At 49.9% G+C, this 20315-nt stretch overlaps 5 protein-coding genes across 5 annotated transcripts; 3 read left to right on the top strand and 2 right to left on the bottom strand.

Moving 5' to 3' along the window:
- Window positions 1-5513: 5513 nt before the first annotated feature.
- LRP88_03754 (class I SAM-dependent methyltransferase) lies at window positions 5514-6553 on the top strand (the record flags this gene model as incomplete). The annotated part of the gene is made up of 4 exons (XM_083240364.1): window positions 5514-5564; window positions 5726-5766; window positions 5819-6451; window positions 6502-6553. The coding sequence occupies 4 exons, from the start codon at window positions 5514-5516 to the stop codon at window positions 6551-6553; spliced, it is 777 nt and encodes a 258-aa protein (XP_083103654.1).
- Window positions 6554-6770: 217 nt separating this feature from the next.
- LRP88_03753 (major facilitator superfamily domain-containing protein) lies at window positions 6771-8599 on the bottom strand (the record flags this gene model as incomplete). The annotated part of the gene is made up of 9 exons (XM_083240363.1): window positions 6771-6935; window positions 6987-7427; window positions 7678-7781; window positions 7835-8088; window positions 8153-8242; window positions 8298-8371; window positions 8423-8448; window positions 8511-8547; window positions 8597-8599. 9 exons carry the CDS (start codon window positions 8597-8599, stop codon window positions 6771-6773), a joined length of 1194 nt encoding a protein of 397 aa, XP_083103653.1.
- An 877-nt stretch (window positions 8600-9476) lies between these two features.
- Window positions 9477-11140, top strand: LRP88_03752 (S-adenosyl-L-methionine-dependent methyltransferase; the record flags this gene model as incomplete). Its single annotated transcript, XM_083240362.1, has 9 exons — window positions 9477-9653; window positions 9732-9880; window positions 9931-9972; window positions 10034-10103; window positions 10166-10193; window positions 10267-10279; window positions 10334-10423; window positions 10503-10845; window positions 10901-11140. 9 exons carry the CDS (start codon window positions 9477-9479, stop codon window positions 11138-11140), a joined length of 1152 nt encoding a protein of 383 aa, XP_083103652.1.
- Window positions 11141-14452: 3312 nt separating this feature from the next.
- Window positions 14453-17633, bottom strand: LRP88_03751 (uncharacterized protein; the record flags this gene model as incomplete). Its single annotated transcript, XM_083240361.1, has 6 exons — window positions 14453-16123; window positions 16172-16237; window positions 16288-16442; window positions 16491-16884; window positions 16936-17146; window positions 17200-17633. The coding sequence occupies 6 exons, from the start codon at window positions 17631-17633 to the stop codon at window positions 14453-14455; spliced, it is 2931 nt and encodes a 976-aa protein (XP_083103651.1).
- A 767-nt stretch (window positions 17634-18400) lies between these two features.
- On the top strand, window positions 18401-20188 carry LRP88_03750 (uncharacterized protein; the record flags this gene model as incomplete). Its single annotated transcript, XM_083240360.1, has 6 exons — window positions 18401-18685; window positions 18742-18795; window positions 18855-19039; window positions 19092-19130; window positions 19186-19484; window positions 19533-20188. 6 exons carry the CDS (start codon window positions 18401-18403, stop codon window positions 20186-20188), a joined length of 1518 nt encoding a protein of 505 aa, XP_083103650.1.
- Between the last annotated feature and the right edge of the window lie 127 nt (window positions 20189-20315).

The following is a 20315-nucleotide window of genomic DNA, read 5'->3' as shown; positions in this document are numbered from 1 at the left end:
CTAACATAACCCTATTTGTCCTTGCACAGTACTTTCCCAATACAGCCTCATCCGGCGCACTCGCAGGCTCATATTGGTTGCGGCACGGGGTCCGGTCTAGCCAGGCCACCCTGGTACCTTCAGTTCTCCGCTAGTCGGGTTATATGGCCGCGCCCCTGGCCAGAGAGGAGCCGCGGTTAGCTCCGTTGGGCGGCTCTCCGCGGCGGGTCGGTCACGGCGGCGAGTGCCCGCGTACAGCCGGAAAATACGGCGGAGCAGCTTGGCCACTTTTGGCTTTCTCAGGGGTTCAAAAGGTACCCTACCGGGTTTCGAACCAGCTGCAATGATATGGCTTGCCCAGGCGGCCCCCTTAGTCGCAAAAGGTGCCATATAAAATTAAGGTACACAGCGGGAATAGCGGAATTGCACAGCGCGACTAAGGGGGGCTTGCCCATGCGGTTAACCGCTCCGCCGTCGGGGACATCATCCCACATTCTTGATCCACGACCCCCACTCTTTGTCACGCGCAGTCATCAGCTTCGAAATTATCTTGATTTGTAGCAAGAGAATAAACCTCAACAGCATCCAACGTGTAATTATTGATCGAATTTTGACCCTTCGTCTCCCTGTATGATCTATCCTTACTTCGAGAAATACTAGCCTTTCTTCATCCTGCTCATATTCCACCCGTTTATCGTCTAAACTGGGCAGATGCCTAGGATCTCAAGGTGAATCTAGGGTAGCTCCGCCAACGTACTGGACTGGCCACGAACTTTCCATAGAAACCCCAATCTTCCCAGCTGACCTCCAAATACTTCCTTCCACTCCTAAAATTCAAGGCATACTCATCAAGTCCGTTGTCGCAATCAAACACGCTTTCTGCCAGGGATGACATTGGTGTCAATCATCTCCCAATCGTCCGTCCCAGCCCCCTCTCGAAACCGATGACGCAAATTCCCACCTTCCACAATCTCGTTTAGTTTCGCGACGAAATACGTCGAGAAGAACAGCTCTGACACAAATTGCGACAGGAGGTTCCCTAACGAGTCAGTGCTGCTGACTCGAAGAGAGAGTGGGGTCGGTGCTGGGGAGGGTGTTAGGGGGTAACGAGATTGGCGACTAACGCGCTATCCATGCAGTACCATATTCTGCACTCATGTTGCAACTACATGTTAGTGTACTAATTGTCTTGCTCAGGCCCATTCCACAAATAAGCGCGTAGCGTTTCACATGCGGCAATGCCTCGAGGACGTTACCCCTATCCTGCGAATATCTTTCCGCGTGGGCATATGCTTCAACCCATCCTTGATCCATTGCCCGATACACTTCGTGACCTGTCGGAGCCGCTACGCACAGGCTGCAAATGCATTGCTCCCATGTGAGGGTTTATTGATTGCCATGGGCATCGCTCCCTAAGCTCGCAGATAGGACGAAGTCGTGCAGTAGTCTTCTGTTCTTAGGTGCCCGGCCTAGAGCTCTACAAGGCAGCGCACTGGTGTAATTAGGATCGTATTGATGTTCGAAGGAGCTCGGAAGAACGAGGGCCGTATAGGGTGTTCGAAGTCTTGCACTAGCTGTAATCCAAGATTTCTCGCTATCGATTGAGATCCGAATGCAAACACCTTTGAACCATGATTGTGCGGCGTGTTTGAGAGTTGCTGCTGACTTGGGCCTCGATCACACCTCAACCAGACGTAGCGTGGGGAAAGCGAAAGCAAATAGTTGCCCCTGTTTCGGGGTTTATCCAAAGTAGTCTGAGGGCTTTCACTTGTCTCAGTCACGGTCATCTGCCGCAGATGCCGTCTCATTCTGACCGACAGTGCGTTGAGCGCGAAGGCTCCAGGAACGTAGCCACTCCTATCAGCCAGAGACTGAGCGAAGATTGGACCATAGAATGGCCCTCCTGCAATGCAATAGGTAGATATATAGCGACAAACGTAGTGATCCGGATATGTTCGCCGAACACTCGTGGGAGAAAGGTTGGACCGAGTGAGAAGTTAGTGGTTCGGAAAAAGATACAACATCATGGCATTGTCGCCGGGACTAAGGTTGAATGCCATCGAGAGCTTTGTCGTGGGAGCAATTCCGTAGAGTTCGATAAGAACAAAACAACAAGAGGGAATTCATTGCCTCCGAAGACCAAGGTCTCCAGCCATCATTACGCGGTGGCCAACAGGGAGCTGACGGTCAGGCTACAGATAAGGCCCTGAAAGTCGCGGCCGGTGCTGCAGTTGATGCGCTGGATGTGCTGAAGGCTGCGTCTATACTAAAGGACCTTACAGCAGAGTGCACCCAGTTCATGCAGTTCTACCGTATTTGTTGGGAGTGCCTCTAGGCCAAACGTTTTAACCTATAAACTAAGCCATGTCGGTACCTTTGTTGCTTTCTCCAGGGCACTGAAATTCTCCCAGATGAGCGATACCAACTTAATTCCGCCACCCATCTTATATCAACTGACAAACTTTGGCCCCATGGGCGCTCTTCCGTGACCTTTTGGTCTTTGGATGATCAAATTGCAAAATTTCACATCAACACAGGATCTAATATCTCAACCCCCCCCCCTATAGCGTCGTCGGAGTCTTCTCCGTCATCTTCAAGCTTCGGGTCTTCAACGCCGGCAACACACACTGACCACGCTCCATGCAATTTGCATTATCAATTAATCAATAAGCATAGCGCCTTTGCCGACGATATGAGATGCTTCCCATCCCTGTGGCTTAACCTCGAATGGTCTTCTGCAGTTCAAGCAGCTACATTAGCTCCACCCGTGCCTCTGCTGACCTGCATCACAGCCGGATGTGGCAGACAAGAGTCGCGCTCCATAGCTCCTCGTTTCGCGGCGCGCTGGTACAACTTCACGTATTCAATGGATCGAAAGGTGAGTTGGTGACGTCTAGATCCTTGGCTTAGTGGAGAAGACATTGGGCTCGGATTTCCTCCTGCACGGGTTGGGGTGATTCAGATGATGGGCTTCAGACCATCATGGTTCGGTTCTGGTTGGAGATGGTTGAGTTGTCGCCTTTGTTTCTCTGTTTTCGTTCAGAGACTCTGGTGACAACGACGAGGTTCAAACGATACGTATCACCCCCACGGGCATCAGGGTGCTTTTCTCAACATTCATCTCGACCCTAAACCTATTCTTGAATATGTCCATACCAGGACTGCATATCCGATGGTCACATTACCAAGACATTTTGCGGTGACAGGAATCGAACCAAGGCTTCGGGGAATGTTATCTATCGGTCACCGAAGCGTCCGTTTTCCTTCTGGAAGTCTGTGGCAGCGTGAGGTAGTGTGAGGTAATTGCCAATCTGCAGGTCGGGCTCTTGGATCAATGCGTAGGTATGGACCTATAAAGCACGGCAGCGGACTTGGTGGGCTCATGGTTTGCGGTTGAAGCTAGGCGTGTAAGAGTGGATTTACGTTGAAGTCGTGATCACGATGTATGGGTTTCCTGCGGACCAAATTGAAGGTTACAAGTTTAACGTGGCATGCACAAGCCCAATTTTAAACGGAAGGAGCTTGAACATCATCGAAGAGTTATCTGCCCTCTTCGTTGGTCTGAAGTATTCACCCTTCACTTTCCTCTACACGATTCTGTCCTGAGATGTCAACCGACATCGCATGGTATACACTTATCGCTCCTACTCTCAATGTTTCGTTTAGGTTGCAGTCCGGTGTTGTTGATAGAGTCGACGAGTAATCAACGACAAAGAAGACACATTCATGCAAAGCCATACATTTATTAGGACTAGCACCGATGCGAAGATGAAATTTCGTCACAACCAGGCCAGGCCTACTCTCTTGAAGCCAGCCTTCGAAGACCGCCTTCTCCCTTTCCCAACTGGTAACGCTCTGACTCCCTACAATTTTAGCCTTCTCTTACAGTCGTGAGGCAACTTGGGATTGTTAGCAATGTTTGGAGGCGGCTAATGCCATGTTCTAACTCTCATAGATATGAAGATCTGAGACGGAGACACGGCTGCAAATCTCACGACAAAACCAACCGAAGACGGAGGCCTGCAAACGAAGGGAGACAAACGAATGACTAAAGAGTGCAGAAGAGAAGGCCAGGGTAGAAAGTATCTGGAGAGCAATTCAAAGACTCAAGAAGCTTGGACTGGGGAAAATGGCGCTCAGAAAGCAAGCTTTCTAGCCTACCAAGGCCCGACAATACCTGGCGGTCTGAGGAACTTGTTGTTCGTGAAACAACGCTGGGCCACTACTAGAATCATAGAGGCGGACCTATTCTCTGTACGCTATGGGGCTTAGTTGATGACGTTCATCACAATCAAGCTGCACTAGCTAGCCACTATCCTATACGGCTGATTCCTCAAAATAGAGCTGGCTCATCAACAATTCCAGGTTTGCTTGGGGCACCAAGAGACCATGGGTCAAAACTCGTGCCCTTACCAACCAACCTCCATTACAGAAGGCCATAACCTAGAGAAGGTTGAGACACTGATTTGATAACCTACCCCATTATTCAGACAAATAAAATTAAATAGAAATCCTCCCCTTAGCCCCTACTCGGCTCATGATTATGTACCTGAAAGATCACGTCGGTAGATAATTTCAAGACAACAATGAACAGTGTAGACAACTCTAGGGATCTACATCTCTCTGACGTTACTCTACCACCAATATCTAATTGGGATAGAGTCTTCTAATATGGAGTAGTGTTCCCCATAAGAAATCATATATCTCTTATTAAAACACTAGTGCGCAGGCAAGTAAAACAATCATAATTCAACCTCTTCCCCTCCAGCAATGAGCGAATTGTGGCAGCCCCCTCACGGCAGCAAATTTCTTGTTTGAAAACGTGGGAGGTTCGGTTGCAATTTGATCCTTGAACCAGGACAAGGTCCACAGAATGCATCTTTATGCTCCTCTAACTGGCTGTCATGAAGGAGGTCATTTCTCCCCGCATGAAGAGCAAGGGTCAAACGTGGGGGCCTGGTTACCATAATCGATCACCTGTCTTGAAGTCTGAGCGGGATCTTTCTTCTTTCTGAAACCCATTTCTCTTTTCGACAACTCTTTCCCATCATTCAAAAGCCTCGGGCTCCAGTTTCAGTCTTGTGCAGCACCATGTCCAGCCCTAAATCTAAGACAGCCTCCCCAACCTCTCCAGCCTCCAGTCCCAAGTCTCCAACAGGGGCCGCCACGTCAGCTCCAATTGTAGCGGTACGTCTTATGCCGCCTCGGTTGCATTCCCACTAATCTTTGCGCGACCGTAGGACCCGGAGTTTGAGGGAGGCGACCACGACGATGAACACTCAGTGTTGAGGTAGCTACCTCTGATCTGAACAGTGAGCGTGCGCATTGACGTGATGTAGCCAGGAAATTGAGTCGACAGCATCTCTAACTGACAGCATCCGAGACTTCCGAAATATCCACGGTCGCACATATGGAAACTCCAAGACAACCGAGTACTGGTGAGACATCCGTAATCGCGAAAAAGGCGACGGCTGGCATGATGTCGCTAGCAGAACTGACGTAAATCGACAGGGCACCTAACGACGAGCGGCAAAATGAAGGTCTTGACATTACGTGAGTCTATGAATGCCCCGACAGCACGCTCTGTACGATGCCTTGGCGTGCCATTTTGCTCAACGGTCTTACAGACACCACTATATACTTCTCTATTTCGATAATAAGCTTCACCAAGCGCCAATTGGCAGCCATCCACAGGCCCGTAACTCCTATCCCAGGCATTTAAAAACCTAAATTAATAGTTTCTTAGCGCGTTTTGGATGTAGGAACCGGCACCGGTATCTGGGCCATGTCAGCATCCCGTAACACTTCATCCACCCCCACTTTGTTAACATCTTTACAGTGACTTTGCCGACCAGTTTCCCTCGGCCCAAGTGATCGGCACCGATATCTCCCCCATTCAACCTTCCTGGATCCCTCCAAACTGCGAGTTCCACATCGACGATGCCCAGCTTGATTGGACCTGGCCAACTGATCACTTTGACTACATCCACATTCGTGACCTTTACGGTAGCATCGACGACTGGTCCGCTCTCTATGCCAAGGCTTTCCGCCACCTCAAGCCAGGAGGCTGGTTTGAGGACCTTGAACTCGATATCCGTGCCCATTCGGATGTAGTGACAGACCCTGAGCACATTTATCACCGCTGGAATGCCGTCTTCCAAGAGGCAGGTGAAAAGATGGGCAAGACGTTCAAGATTGCCATCGGGTCACGAATGAGAGATCTCATGGACGAGAGCGGTTTCGTGGAAGTAACGGAGCGCAAGTTTAGGCTTCCAATGAGTGCATGGGCATCTGATCCGAAGCTGAAAGAGATTGGGTCATTTGTGCAGATGTTCGTTGACGGGGGGTTGGAAGGCTTCGGGCTCTTCCTGTTGACGCAGGTTATGGGGTGGCCGTATGATAAGTGTCAGGTGTTTATTGCCGAGATGAGGCAGGCTTTGAGGAATAAGAAGCTGAACCCTTATTATGAGGTGTAAGTGTTCCGGACTCCGGAGTTTGAAGCGTTTTACTAACTAGACACAGGACTTTGGTTTATGGAAGAAAACCAGAGGAAGCAACTACTACCCAATCCTAGGTAGCATTAGGCCCTGATCTGATTTAGCAAATTCTATATTATTATGACTGATGGCTTCTTTTGGCAGATTGTTGGCAACAACGATGGAGTCCGTTTAAACGATGAACTAGAGAACTCCGGACAGGAGGCATCTTCATTATCTCCATAAAACTAGTTGTTCAATATCTATGAAGGGAAGCCCAACTCAAAAGATTGAGATGCAATGATGCCTCTAGAGTTATTGCTGGCTATTCACTGTCATCTGACCAGTGATGTTGTCATCCTTCCCCGTGACAGTAGGCATCTCTTGCTCTGCCAGCTCAACGGGCTCTGCCAGCTTGGCTTCTGGATCAATGGCCCCAGGCATGCGGTCGCGATATTTCTTTGCAGTGTGCTTGTCGACCTGCAAATGTCAGTGAGTGTATAGAAGTAGAATAGTGGGCATAGTCCATACCTTGTACACAAGCCACATGTAACAGAACATGACGAAACAGCAAACGAGGAGAACAATGCACCCCTTTTTCCAGTATGGTGTGTCAGCTCCCGAGTAGAAGAGGATGCCCCAGAATGTCCACAACACCATTGAACCAATGTTCATGGAGTACAGTGTGACGCTCCGGACAGCATCGTCACCGCTACGCTGCAGAATGAGGCCTGCCCATCCGAAGATCAAAGGGTTCACAGCATACGCTGTTCCACTGAGATAGAACGCGAAGAATGTCCCTGCGAAAGGAATATCACGGACGAGAAGCATGGACCCAACCACAACTTGGAGGAGGATGGCTACAATGGCCGCCGGAATCCGTTGACCAGTGGCGTCCATATGCCAAGCTGCGAGCATATTTGCTACAATGCCAACGGCCTGGACACCAAGAGGATAAGTGTTGATCTGGGTCTGGGTAAAATGGTCGGAATGATGCTTGAGCCACAGAAGGAAGTTGTTCTGGAAGGGAAAGGCTTCAATGGCAGCGCAGACCGGGGACCAGAAGAAAAGAACTCAGCTAGTCTCAATGTTAGTTGGATGGCAAAGTCCATTAACTAGATGGCCGAACTTACAAGATCGGTGCCATCAAGACTCTCTTGACAAGGGAGAGTGGCATGATATTGTGTCCATCTTCACAAATGACTGGAAGTCGAGAACGTACCAGCTTTTTCTCATTAGCGGAGAGATACTTGGCCTGAGTGCGACCTGGTGTATCAGGGAAATAGAGGAATCCGAAAACCGCGATGGGGAGCGTGATGATGCCATCTAAAGTGACACCAGTCAGCACAGATCATGTTAAGCGGTTTTCAATCATTCACCAATGAGAAAAACCCACTGCCAGCCTTGTAGTCCGCTCATGCCGTTCATGCCCTTGTGGATGGCGGCCATCATGACACCAGCAAACATGGTTCCAACTTGGCCGGATGCAGTGAAGAGTGCTGTACGTTTCGAGCTTTCATCCGGCTTGTACCATGAGCTGATGATGTAGATTGCGCCAGCATAAGTGCTGGCTTCAGCCAGGCCTAGAAAGAAGCGAATGACACATAATTGTGTCACCGTCTTGGCAGCCGCGCTCGCCATCTGTAGCACTTAGCGAGGGTATATCGTGGTGGGAGGGGCAGCTCAATACAGTCAACCCGGCCCAAATGGCGACCATGGATGGGAACCAAATCCTTGGGGCAACTTTTTGAATGACAATGCCGTAAGGGAGTTGACCAATGGCCATACTGTTACGTCCATCAGAACACTGAACTGGAGTATCAGGGTCTTCGTTTTTCTTACCCGGCAGTCGTGACTGCAAGAACGTTGCTGTAATCTCCACCGGTCATGTTCAAATCTTCACGGAGGCCTGCAACCTAGAGAAGACGGTTAGCTCTGGGGAATTTTGCTGCACGGCAGCATCATACGTAAGCGTTGGCGAACGCTGCGCGATCTAATTCGATGTAAGTTCATCTTCTTGACTCTGTTAACCCATTTCCGTAAAATCATCCATACCGAGAAAGTTGAAAAAGTAGCTGAGGCAGCAGTAGACCTATTAGATGTGAGCTTCAGCTCAAGCAAGTTGAGATCGATCCTCTCACCATGATGAAGAATTCTATCAACAGTAAGTGGTAAGTCATCCAGAACTGAAATTCCAATTGCAAGGTTTTTCTTACCAAGCTTCCTGACCAGCCTCCTCTCTTATTTAGTGCTGGCCGCAGCGCCAAGGAAGAATGCTATTAGGATCAGTGGTTGTGGAAAGATGGTGCTGCAGTTGCTTGATATGTGAGGATCTTACCCCTGACTCTCGACCCGATTGACTCGTTCTTCGCAGCAGTGTCCATCTTGAACAGTCTTCCACGCGAATGTAGGTGGAGTAAGAGAATATCAAGTCTTTGAATCCCTGGGAAGTGTGAGAGGGGAAAGGGTAGACACTTGGCCATGCACAGATTTATCAGATCTAGGGAGGTTTAAATAGGTAGTTATCTGATCCTCCCATGCTCCTTAGCCCCACTGGACCGTTTGAAAATTTTTATCAGATTAAATTTGCAATTTAGCCTTGATGGTTAATCATATAGTCTTCTATAGCTACCCACATCGTCTTGTGTAATACTGGTCGTTAATGGTAGACCAAGCTGTTTGAAACATCCACAACATTTCAAGACCTGGCTAGACTACCATTCGCTTAGGTTTATGACAAATAGGCGTATTCCTTCCGATTGGACACTAACGATGAGATTGGCTGCTTTGTAACCTTATCTCGTATTGCCCGAATGCATGCATGTCTCAATCCACCAATTACCATCCATAGAACAAGGATACTGATGTGACTGTGGTTGGCTCCCCTCCTCGTCATGGCATTTTTAGGTGACTAGGGGAACCCCGCAATGAGAGATTTCTTCGACTTCTATTCTTCGACTTCTCTTGTTCTCTCTACCCAGTGTCCAGTGCCCACAAACCTAATCTCCCCCGGGCAAAGTCATGTCATCACCTCGAGACACCGGCAAGAGTCCGAGGAGCCCCAAGAGCCCCAAGAGCCCCAAGAGCCCCAAGAGCCCCAAGAGCCCTGAGAGCCCCAAGAGCACCGGATCCAACGCTGCCGAGGGCTCCACTGGCGTGGGTATTCTCCCAGCTTCTCACTGGCAACAAGCTTCTCAGGTGCGTGGATTTGAGTTCATAGCGACCGAAGACTCTCCACTCTGTCAAAACGCGAAATGGACGCTGACGGTGCACTAGGACGACGATGTGGGTGACAATTCGGATGCCGATTCCACAACCGGCTTGAGCACAGCATCTTCAACAAGCTCGATTTCATCCAGCATTTTTGAGTATCGAAAGGTTCATGGCCGAACATATCACCGTGAGATGGGGAATGCGCAGTACTGGTAACGATTTCCTGATGTCTTTTCTTATCGGCAAATGCTGACCCAGGAAGGGGAGCCAACGATGAAAAGCAGAGCGAGTTTTTAGATATCAAGTAGGTCACAGCCATTTCTTGCTGGAAGTATAGCATCGTTCAGTCACTGATCTAGCTCCAGCCATCATGCTTTGACTCTTGGCATTAACGGCAAGCTTCATCTTGCGCCACTGGAGAAGGATAAGGTCCAAGTAAGCATATTTGTCATGCACATAGAAAAACTTGTGGGGGTTAACAGTTATTCCTTTCTCAGAATGTGATTGATATTGGAACCGGGACCGGTACGTAAAGCACCAAAGTATCCATGCTCTTCCCTGGCCATTGGAGCTGACCGACACTTCCGCCATCGAAAAGGCATTTGGGCCATGTAAACCTCCAAGTATCCCACACCCAGCTTGTCGATAACTGACACTCAGGTCAGGGATTTTGCGGACGAGTACCCCGGCGCAGAGGTTATCGGGACGGATATTTCGCCAATCCAGCCTTCATGGGTTCCGCCGAACCTGAAATTGTACGTTTCAAAAGAGCTGAAACCGTGCCAACACCGGGAACCGCTGGTCATGTCTGCTAACTTGTGTTTTCCATCTCAGTGAAATTGAAGATTGCACTCAGGAGTGGACGTTCCCTGCCGACCACGCCGACTACATCCACATGCGCTGGCTTGTCGGCAGCATTCCTGACTGGGATAAACTTTTCTCTCAAGCCTATCGATGCTGCCGACCGGACGGTTGGGTTGAGAGCTTTGAGCCATCACCCTTCTTCACTAGCGATGATGGAACTGTTAAAGAGGAATCTGCACTTGGTCAGTGGGGCAAATTCTTTATTGAGGGCGGTAAAAAGTTCGGGATGAACTTTACTATCGTCGAAGATGACGTTCAGGTGAAAGCCATGGAAGCGGCGGGCTTTGTGGACATCCAGACATTTGAGTACAAGGTGAGAATACGCTCTTTTTGACCAGTTTAGAATCTGACCTTAGCGAAACGCCCAGACACCAGTAGGAGGCTGGCCCAAGGACCCTTACTTGAAAGAGTTGGGTCACTTTGGCCGACATGTTGCGCTCTCAGATACTGAAGGTGTCGTGTTGTTTATGGCCAACACGTTGGGCTGGACTGAGGCCGAAGTCCAAGTCTACATTGCCCATTTCCGCAAGGAGATCAACTCCGGCAAGTATCATCCCTACTATAGGCAGAGGGTAGTATGGGGTCGGAAGCCGCCTTTGGCTGAATGAGCTCAGAGATGTTTCTTCCATCATGTTTCTCTCAAGTAGCCACATTAGACAGTCTCAATTGAGAATTTTGGTTGGTATTATTCTTGGATTGGCTTGTTCTCTCGCAAAGAAACAGCAATAATCGCCGTTCAGCAGCTGTAGATCTACTGCATTCCTTCCCAGTCTCTGCCTGTAGCACTACTTCTACCGCCCTGCAAGTCCGTGAACCTCATTGCTGCAGTGTTCCACCCAGGAACATGCAGTGAAGATACATCTTCTGCCTGCGCGGTGGCTTCAAACCAGGAGTCATCCAAAGTAATGATGCGATCCATTTCGGCGAACCTCTGGTCCATCAGAGCTTGCGATATGGCCAGCAAATCTTCTGGTAGCTCCTGAACTTCTGGATTTGCCGCAGTGAACGACATACTGTCGACGTGTTCTGGCTGACCCACCGTACCTGTTACCCCAACTGTTGGGCTGGTTCCTGTTGAGATGTTCTGTGGCCGCGTGGGTGGGACATATTCTTGGGGAGCCATAGGATGAGAAGGCATCGATCCCAGCTTCTGACCGGAAATAGACGTTGACATAGCTCTTGGGTCATCGTTGTCATCTCCTGTCCGTGGATGTTGAGACCGAGACTGATCGCGCTCGTGATAACTCATCGCCTGCTCTATGTTCTCGGCGTAGTCGAGTACTGTGAGATTACATGTCACATCTTGTTGGCATATCTCGTATGTGTCTCTGAGATGTAATGCGTATTTCCCAGCCAGGTTGAGAAAAGGGCCCGCGTCACCACGAGTCACACCCGCCCATCGTCTGGACATGTTATCAAGGCTACGGACAAGCACCCAGAATTCGGGCATCAGAGCTTCGTTATAATAACGAGAGTGAACTAAATCCGCATCAGCAATCATTATGGCGGCTAGTGCTGCATCGGGACTCACCTAGTAAGAGCCTAGCGCTGATGAACGCACAGAACGCTATCTGCGGTGCGACGACGATCTTCTCAGGGCACACTTTGAGCCATGTCTCGGAAATGTTGCTTGTCTTGGTGGCCGCCAGTCGACAGGTCTCGGCACTGCATGAACTCGGCAGTGGAACGACCTGGCGCTGTCTACTTGGAGGATATGCGATGCGATGATGTAGAAGGATCATGGAGGTATTGTGCGTAACATGTGCAACAGTCATGCTATGATCCAGGTCATGAGGGCCTGTTGACGTATCCGGAGCTCGGTTCGGATCTCTCCATTTCTTGGGTAGAAACATCTTCCAGCTAGATTAACGAGTCAGCGAGATGAAGAGATACCAGGGAAAAGTGAGACTTACTGGACGAGTTGAAGGTCCAGTTCTTTGAACCGGGTCAACCAAGCTATGACCTGTTGTTGATCATCGAAATCAACCTCGGGGTAAAGAAAGCAGGTGGCAATTCGATTCAAGTATTCAGTTGCCTGAACAGCATACGAGAACCCACCCATCGACGAGGCATTCGAGGGTTCATCTGTGAGGCTTGGATGCCCGGCACTGGTTGCAACTGTAATATTCGAATTGCAAGTGTCCGCTGTTGAGACCTGTCCGCAAGTTGAACACTGGGTGTGAGCGAGTGCGTACGGGCTGCCGATTGCAGCGTCTGGTGGAACAGATATTGCAAAGTATGGGCAGACCACGGGCGTTTCTGCATACCAATACGACCCATTCGCTGGTAGCCGAAGGTTTATCTTGTCACTGGCGATGCCGGTGCTCCATCTGTCTCAAGTCAATCAGTATTCCTATCGTACAACTGGGGTATGAGATATCTTGCCCTGTTGTGATGGAGCAATATCTTTACTTAGGTGTTAGCATATTACTACACACTTTGAGTAGGTAGCTTACCTGTCAAGGTTACAGATGTTCCAGAATACTCGTCGTCTTTCCTCTTCTTGAACCCAATCTATCGGAGTTGACAATGGCATTGAAGGGGCCAAGTACCGAGTCCTGGCGTGTTCTCCTTCCATCGTTAACTGCAAGAAATCAACAGTTCTAGTCATCGAAGCGATAATGGGCCACGTCTCGGATGGCTCTCCGTTTCCAATCTAGGAGAATGATGTCAACCAATGAAGAGGGAACAGCACCGGGGCCGAGCCTTGAATGACGGGCTGAAACCACTTACAGTCGTAAAGGCCAAGATAACTAGTGCCTGCAGGTTCTCAATAGACAATGACCTCATAGCAGATATGAGTACCGAATTGCGCCTTTCTTCGACAAGTCGCTGGATATCATCATCCGCTAAACCATATCTTCTTCCATCAACAAACCGCAATGTTGCAACTAACATTGCATCAAGCACCACACGTAGCCTTTGCCGACCAGATACCTGTTTGATCTCTTCCCTAAAACGAGGGTAATGCATGACAGGAATCCAGTAAAAGATTCTGTCAAAGTAAAGTTGCACGAGCTCTTCGACGAGGCCTAGTGGCAGGGACTGGATTGTTTCGTTTGGCGATGGCGTTTCTTGGGTGTGAGATCCCGATTTGTGGCCCTGAACCCGTCTCCTCTTGTGAGAGCGGATCCCTTCATCGGGATCATCCCCGTCGCCGTTGAGAGCTGATGCATGTGGAGGGTCGCGCCTTGGAGAAAGTCTCTGAATCTCCGAGGCCAACGACGTGATAGCCCTTGTGAGATGAGCAATACTTGAGGTAACGTTGCTGGAGTCGAAGCTCGCTGTTACGTTCTGTTGTATTGCTTGATCATGAAAAGCTTGCTCCAGCGTCTCTGCAATACTTGAGCAACTGTACACCGCAGTGAGACCTTGTTTCCGAAGACTTACCCAAACGTCTACTCAGACCTTCAACGGCTCCAACTTTGACGCCTGGTTTATTTTTCTTTGCATCGTACACACATGGCTCACCTGTCCACTTAGCGCAAGGACCATAGAAGAGGTGGTGACTCGACTCACTTGACCGTTGGCAATTGGCGCAGGATGGCTGCTCTCTGGAGCATTTGAGCTTTCGACGGCGACATCCGTGACATGAAGGTATTTCCGATTCCGTTGTGTTCGCTGGAGAAGGAGTCATGTTGTTGCATGTAACGCGGGCGGTGGAGATTCGGGCAACGGAGCAAAGAGCATGTGGAATTAATGCGGGCTCCGAGGGTCTTTAAATAGTCTCCGCGGGGTAAACAAGAAATTGCGGGGCTTTGGAAAAGGTAAAGTTGGCCTGGTTCATTCCATACTGTGTGTGGGTTCTCGGTTCTCGAGTCATGAACTCGCCATAGCTGCTTCCGCATTGTCCGTTTTTTCTAATAATACCTAAGAGACGGCACAAATGATTCCATCGCTTCTATATCTCCCGAATAACTTCAAGACCTGCAAGCATCCTCGACTTTGTAACTCGGTGGTGGTCCCAGATAACTCTCTCGAACACCCCCAAAGTCCACTACCACCTTCTCGAGCAATACATTCTGATGACAAAGCCTAATCTTGACAACCTGGGGCCCAGGCTTGAGATTATCCACTTCATGCGACACATCCCAGACAAGATCACTTGCCGCCTTCATCCAACCCTCAGCACACGGAACTCCCAACTTCAAGCCAAAGCGGTTGCTGGCCTCAGTATATTGTTCAATGTTGTGGTGTGTGACAGCCCCTTCATTCAACTGCAGGTCGTAAGAGAGGACATCCTCAGCGGATGTGGTGAGGGTGATACCGAATTCAAGCAGAACTTTTGCTGTGCTGGTGTCTGAGAACTGGTAGAAGTGATATGTTAGGAAGTCGGCTGTGCCGTTCACGTTTCGTGTGAGGTCCAGTCCAACGGATCCATCTTCAGACCTACCACAGTCTGGCATGGGTATATAGTCGTGGCCGAAGATGCCGCTCGTAGCAGGCATAGAGACATAACCAGGACCCTCAATGAAGCCTTGCTGAAAAGTATCAAGCGCACGGCGCCCCACAATTGGCACATGAATCTGCTCAAAATCGCCGATACCAGATTTAACATCGATCAAAATTTCTTGATCAAAGTTGTCAGGGACGTGGTTCCAGTCGACAGTGACATGGACTCTCACATCATCCCTGCCAGGCACCAAGAACCCCGAGGAGCTGGACAGTTGTAGCCAAGCGTAGGGTGCCGATGCCGTCCAGTTAATCGTCGGATTGCCACGGGTCCAGATCTCGAAACATCTCGAAACCGGGCCGTATCGGCTCATGGTTCCCAGTGTCAAGCCCGGTACAAGGTCGCGGCGACTGGGATGCGTCCGTTCAGACTCCTCGTTAATGAGACCTGGACGGACGCCCCGATGACCCTCAACAGAAACGCCCATCTGTCCGACTATAGGGTTGGAGTCTTGACGCCGTTGCACATATCCCAAGCCCGTGATCATATCTCGAGAGGGCGCGTGCCAGGTGTCTTCATATCCAAGATGTGTCTGCCTAAGCATCTGGTTCCATTTGCCGCCTAACAGCGAGTGGTACTCGAGCTGTACATCAAAGTCCGCATCGAATAGGTCAAGAGCACGCTGGGCCGTGGTATTGGCGGTGTTGCGCCTCTGGCGTGCGTAGAGTTGGTTGCGTGCCTGCATCACACGTAGGGCGACAAAAATGTGGCTCGACTTGACAGGGTGTAGGATAAGCTGGTATCCGGCAGGCTTCTGCTCCTCCGTGAGGCGGTCATATACCAATTTGGCGTCCTCTAAAAGCTTCTCCCATCGGCCAAGAACAGTCTCGGCTTCATTGTAGTTTAGTAGGGAAAAGGTAGTGGGCTCGATAAGCTCATGCTTGCGCAAAGAGACCAGACGATCATATCTGTGATAGACACGGCCAATCTCGCCACTCAGCTCAGAGCCAAAGGTCTTTTCTGCCGTCTCTTGAAGGAAATGACCCAGCTTTTCCGGTGTAATCCGGTCGATATCCCATGCGAGACTCATGGCCCATGTGATTGGAGTCTCGAGTGGCTTCAGATCGCCCACATTGAAGATCCAAATCTCTCGTACATTGCGGTTGTACGCATGTCGAAGCTGGTGCCATGCCTTTCCCTAGAGTTTTCTTAGTAGTGAATGATGCCAGGTAATAGCTAAACATACCAGCGAGACACTGTTTATCCACTTGTAGCTCCGTGGCAGACCGACGTACTCAAAATGGTAGTAGAGCTGGAGGCTGTTAGCGGCGATGTCCTCAAGAGGGCAAGTTGGAGACGCACACCAGAACCACCTTTTCGAGCAGATTCTTTCTTAGTAGGAAGACGGCGCATTGTGCCATTATTGTCATCTTGGAACAGCAATGTCACATCCTCGGGAACGTGGATCCGGCCAGTGTCGTAGAGCTGCTCAATATCTCTGTATAGAGGGAGGAGTTCTGCAAGATGTCAGATCGCCTCAGCTTCACCCAGGGTCAAACACTTACGTGGAACGTTGTCGCTGCTGCCATAAACATGACTGATTACCTCGCGCTGAGTCTTGATGGCATCCGAGATGGCTGCAGCTGGGTCACACGCCTTGATCCTGCGGTCATATTCTCCCCTCATGCCAATGGTGAAGTATGACTCGTAACCTTTGGCTCTTTGGGCTCCATGCTCAAAAAACTGCGTCATCTTCTCCTTGTTGTTGTCCCAATCCCAAGTTCCCTCTCCGTTCTCTAGAACCCATTCGTTTGTGAGACGTTGCATTGGCTCATGGTGAGATGTTGACATAACGATCCCGTATTCATCTGCTACTCGTTGGTTGTCTAGATCGTCCATGAAAAAGTTTGCTCCTGGATTTGGGTATCCGGGCCACATGGCAGGCCACATGAAGTTTGCCTAGCAACACTTATCAGGATCTCGAATACACTCAAAAGAAGGCTTGCTCACCTTGAGCCGAAGTAGAAGTTCAAAAACCTTCTTGTAAAACTCGGAGTTGTACTTGCCAAACTTCTCCAGGACCCACCCTGTCATAGCCGGAGCCTCATCATTGAGAAAGATTCCTCGATACTTGATCGACGGCTCGCCATGTGTCGTTGCCTTGGGGCTTGCATAGATGGCCGGGTGATGTTTTGAGGGTACATCAGCCCACCAGTACCACCTACTCCGCGTCAGTATTCACTTGGCTATGATATTCTTGGCTGGATCACTTACGGGGATACTCCGATCTGCTCGGACAGTGTGTAGATACCGAAAATGGCGCCCCTCTTGTCGCTACCAGCAATCACAAGTGCCTTGTCAAAGCAGCCTTTGAGGGGCTTATCGACCAAGACTGTGAGGAAGCACTCCCATTTCCCTCTGATGGCGCTATACTGAACGCCATTCTCCTTTTCAAGCTGTTGCAATAATGGACTTGACTCAACGCAACCGACAATTATGGCTACTCTCAAGCCTCCTGTCGTGATGTCTTTCGAGTTTTCAACTGTGTCGACGGGGAGAGGATCCTTCTTTGTCACCCTGGCAAAATCCTGGGACAAGTTGCGAGCAGCTATCTTCACGCCAGCAAAGTCGGACTCGTCCACAAGAATGGTAGCGTCAACGAGATCGGTGCCACCGGGGCTGAACTCGATGAATTGTTCTTCAAGCATGGTAAGACGTTGTGTTTGAGATGATTCGAGCCGAAGACAGTACCTCGGGCCCTTGCTTGACCCCTCGCAGAAGTCTTATACCATCCGGGTATACAGCTCCAGTCATGTTTCTCCACTCGTATCCCACCGTGTGTGGAGTTGATGGCATCTCGGATGATCATTGAGGCGGAGTAGCTGTTGCATCATGATGCGGATGAGGGGCCGGACCAATTGCAACACAGAAGCCGACTCGAGGGCTTTTGCTCAAGTGTCCGTCCATGACAAAAGATGGAGTTGACTCGGGTTCGGGCAATTGGCGTGGTGACATTCGTGCGGGCTCCGAGGACTGAGGGGCTTATCCCTGTGGACGACAGCCAATGAGAACCGATGGGTGACTGATGGTGTCGGGCTCGGGATAATGAAGACGTCGATTTTAAACGAGAGCCGAAGTCCCACAGGTCGAGAGAGACCGACGCATTAGTCGTGCCCCTAGACGAAGAGCGAGAGGGGTTGTTGGGTCATTCCTCTCCGGGCGTAGTCATGATTGTTGCCCTTGGTTGAGGACGACTTTGTTTCATCCTGCTCCGATTCCCCACGACCCTCTTCCCCATGACTCTGACCTTGTTCTTCCCCGTGGGGCTCCTTCTGGGGAAAGAAGAGGGTGTCGTTCGAGCTGGTATCGAGACTCATCGACTCATAAAAAGCCGTCCCTCCGTCTATTAATGTACCCATTGTATCGGCCAACCTGATTAAGTTATCATCTTCTTTCGCCATTCCTCTCAAACATTATGAAGCCAGACCACGAAGTCAACACGCCGATCCACGCTGAAGATGGCGAGGTCGGCAAGAACCGAGCGAACCTCGATCTCGTCGATAACGAAGTTGCACAATATGTCACCGAGTCACGAGTATGGATCGACGAGGACACGAACAAGCGTCTTAAGAGGATGATAGACAAGCGCATTTTGGTCATCATGGTCGTCACCTACTTTACCCAGTCACTTGATAGAGGCACCATGTCGTTTGCCTCGATCATGGGCATCATCCAGGACGCGAACCTTGCCCCTAACCAGGTTCGTCAAACAAACATCGAGATTTGGTTCGACCAAGCACATCTGACTGGTTGTAGTATTCGTGGTTCACAACCATCATGTATCTCGTCGTTCTTGTGGTTGAGTATCCTGTAAGACATCCATCAACCTCGACAACAACAGTGGATTTGACCATGCTAATTTGTGTTAGGAAAATCACCTCCTCCAACGTCTACCCATTGCAAAGTGGCTGTCGATTAACATCATTCTCTGGGGGACCACATTGGCTTTGCACGCTGCCGCTCCCAACTTTGTCGGACTCCTCGTCCTCCGTGGTTTCCTTGGTGGCTTTGAGGCAGTCTGTCAGCCTGCCTTTGTGCTTCTTTCCTCTACATGGTGAGTGCGGTTTTGTCTTGCAAGAATTTCCCACTGATCTTGGATCTCATAGGTACAAGAAGGAGGAACAAGCGAGCACTATTGTGTATTGGTAAGTCAGCCGTTTACCTCATGCTTCTCTGGGCACTAATGTCTCTGCTCTCTAGGTATATGATGAACGGTATCCAACAGATCCTGGGCGGGCTTCTTGCATTTGCCTTCTCCTTCGTCCCCTCGACCTCCCCGATCAAGTCATGGCAGGCCCTTTTCATGACATATGGAATAGCGACTGTGTTCTGGGGCGTCTTTGTCCTCTTTTGGATGCCTGACTCGCCCATGAAGGCGAAGTGCTGGTCAGAAGAAGACAAGAAGCTCATGGTTGAGCGGGTGCGAGAGAACAGAACTGGAGTTCAGAATCGTGTGTTTCGCAAGGAACAGATCTTCCACGCTATCTCGGATCCTCAAGGTGAGTGCTCCTCCGAAGATTTTGTCTCACATACTAATATTTCGAAAGTTTATGCGTTCGCTTTGATTCAGATCTGCACAACTCTGCCTGCTGGTGGTATTGGGGCCTACGCCAACATTCTCGTCAAGTCTTTCGGCTTTTCTACCTGGGAGACTCAGCTTCTGCAAATGCCAATCGGCATCGTTATGCTCACCGTCATGCTGACCTCGGCATGGGCTGACCGGAAGTTCAAGCAGACCATTCTCATCATGATGCTTGGTCTTTTGCCCACCATTGCTGGCGTTGTCGTGCTCATCTCTCAGCCATTCCACCACGACAAAAGAGTCGGGCTCCTGATTGCATACTACATCATTTACTCATTCTGGACCTGTTCTGGCCTAGCACTGTCTCTTGTATCCCGAAATGTTGCGGGCCAGACCAAGAAGTCAGTTGTCATTGCAAGCAACTTCGTCTTTTGGGCTGTGGGTAATGCCATTGGCCCTCAGTGTTTCAGAGACAAGGATGCGCCACGTTACTTCCTTGCTCTGGCCATCATTCTCGGATGCTTTGTGTTCCTTGAGTTGGTCTTGATTACGCTTCGAGCATACTACGTCTTTATGAACAAGAAACGAGACGCGATGGTCGCCAGCGGCGAGGTTGTTGACGATGTTGACTTTGCTCACGCTTTCGAGGATATCGCCGACAATGTAAGTCCTGCGGTCTGAAATGAATTGACTTTAATAACTAACCCTCCATGAGAAAAATCCGCATTTTAGATACCATTACTAGAAGCTCAGAATTCAGAGAAAGATAGATGTACTAAGCAGAATTCTAGGCAACATGACCCTCTCT

This window comes from Fusarium phalaenopsidis (genome assembly GCF_050370095.1).
Source record: "Fusarium phalaenopsidis strain FUZ10S chromosome Unknown contig_32288, whole genome shotgun sequence".
NCBI classification, from domain to species: Eukaryota; Fungi; Ascomycota; class Sordariomycetes; order Hypocreales; family Nectriaceae; genus Fusarium; species Fusarium phalaenopsidis.
This window is presented reverse-complemented; position numbering and strand designations above follow the sequence as displayed.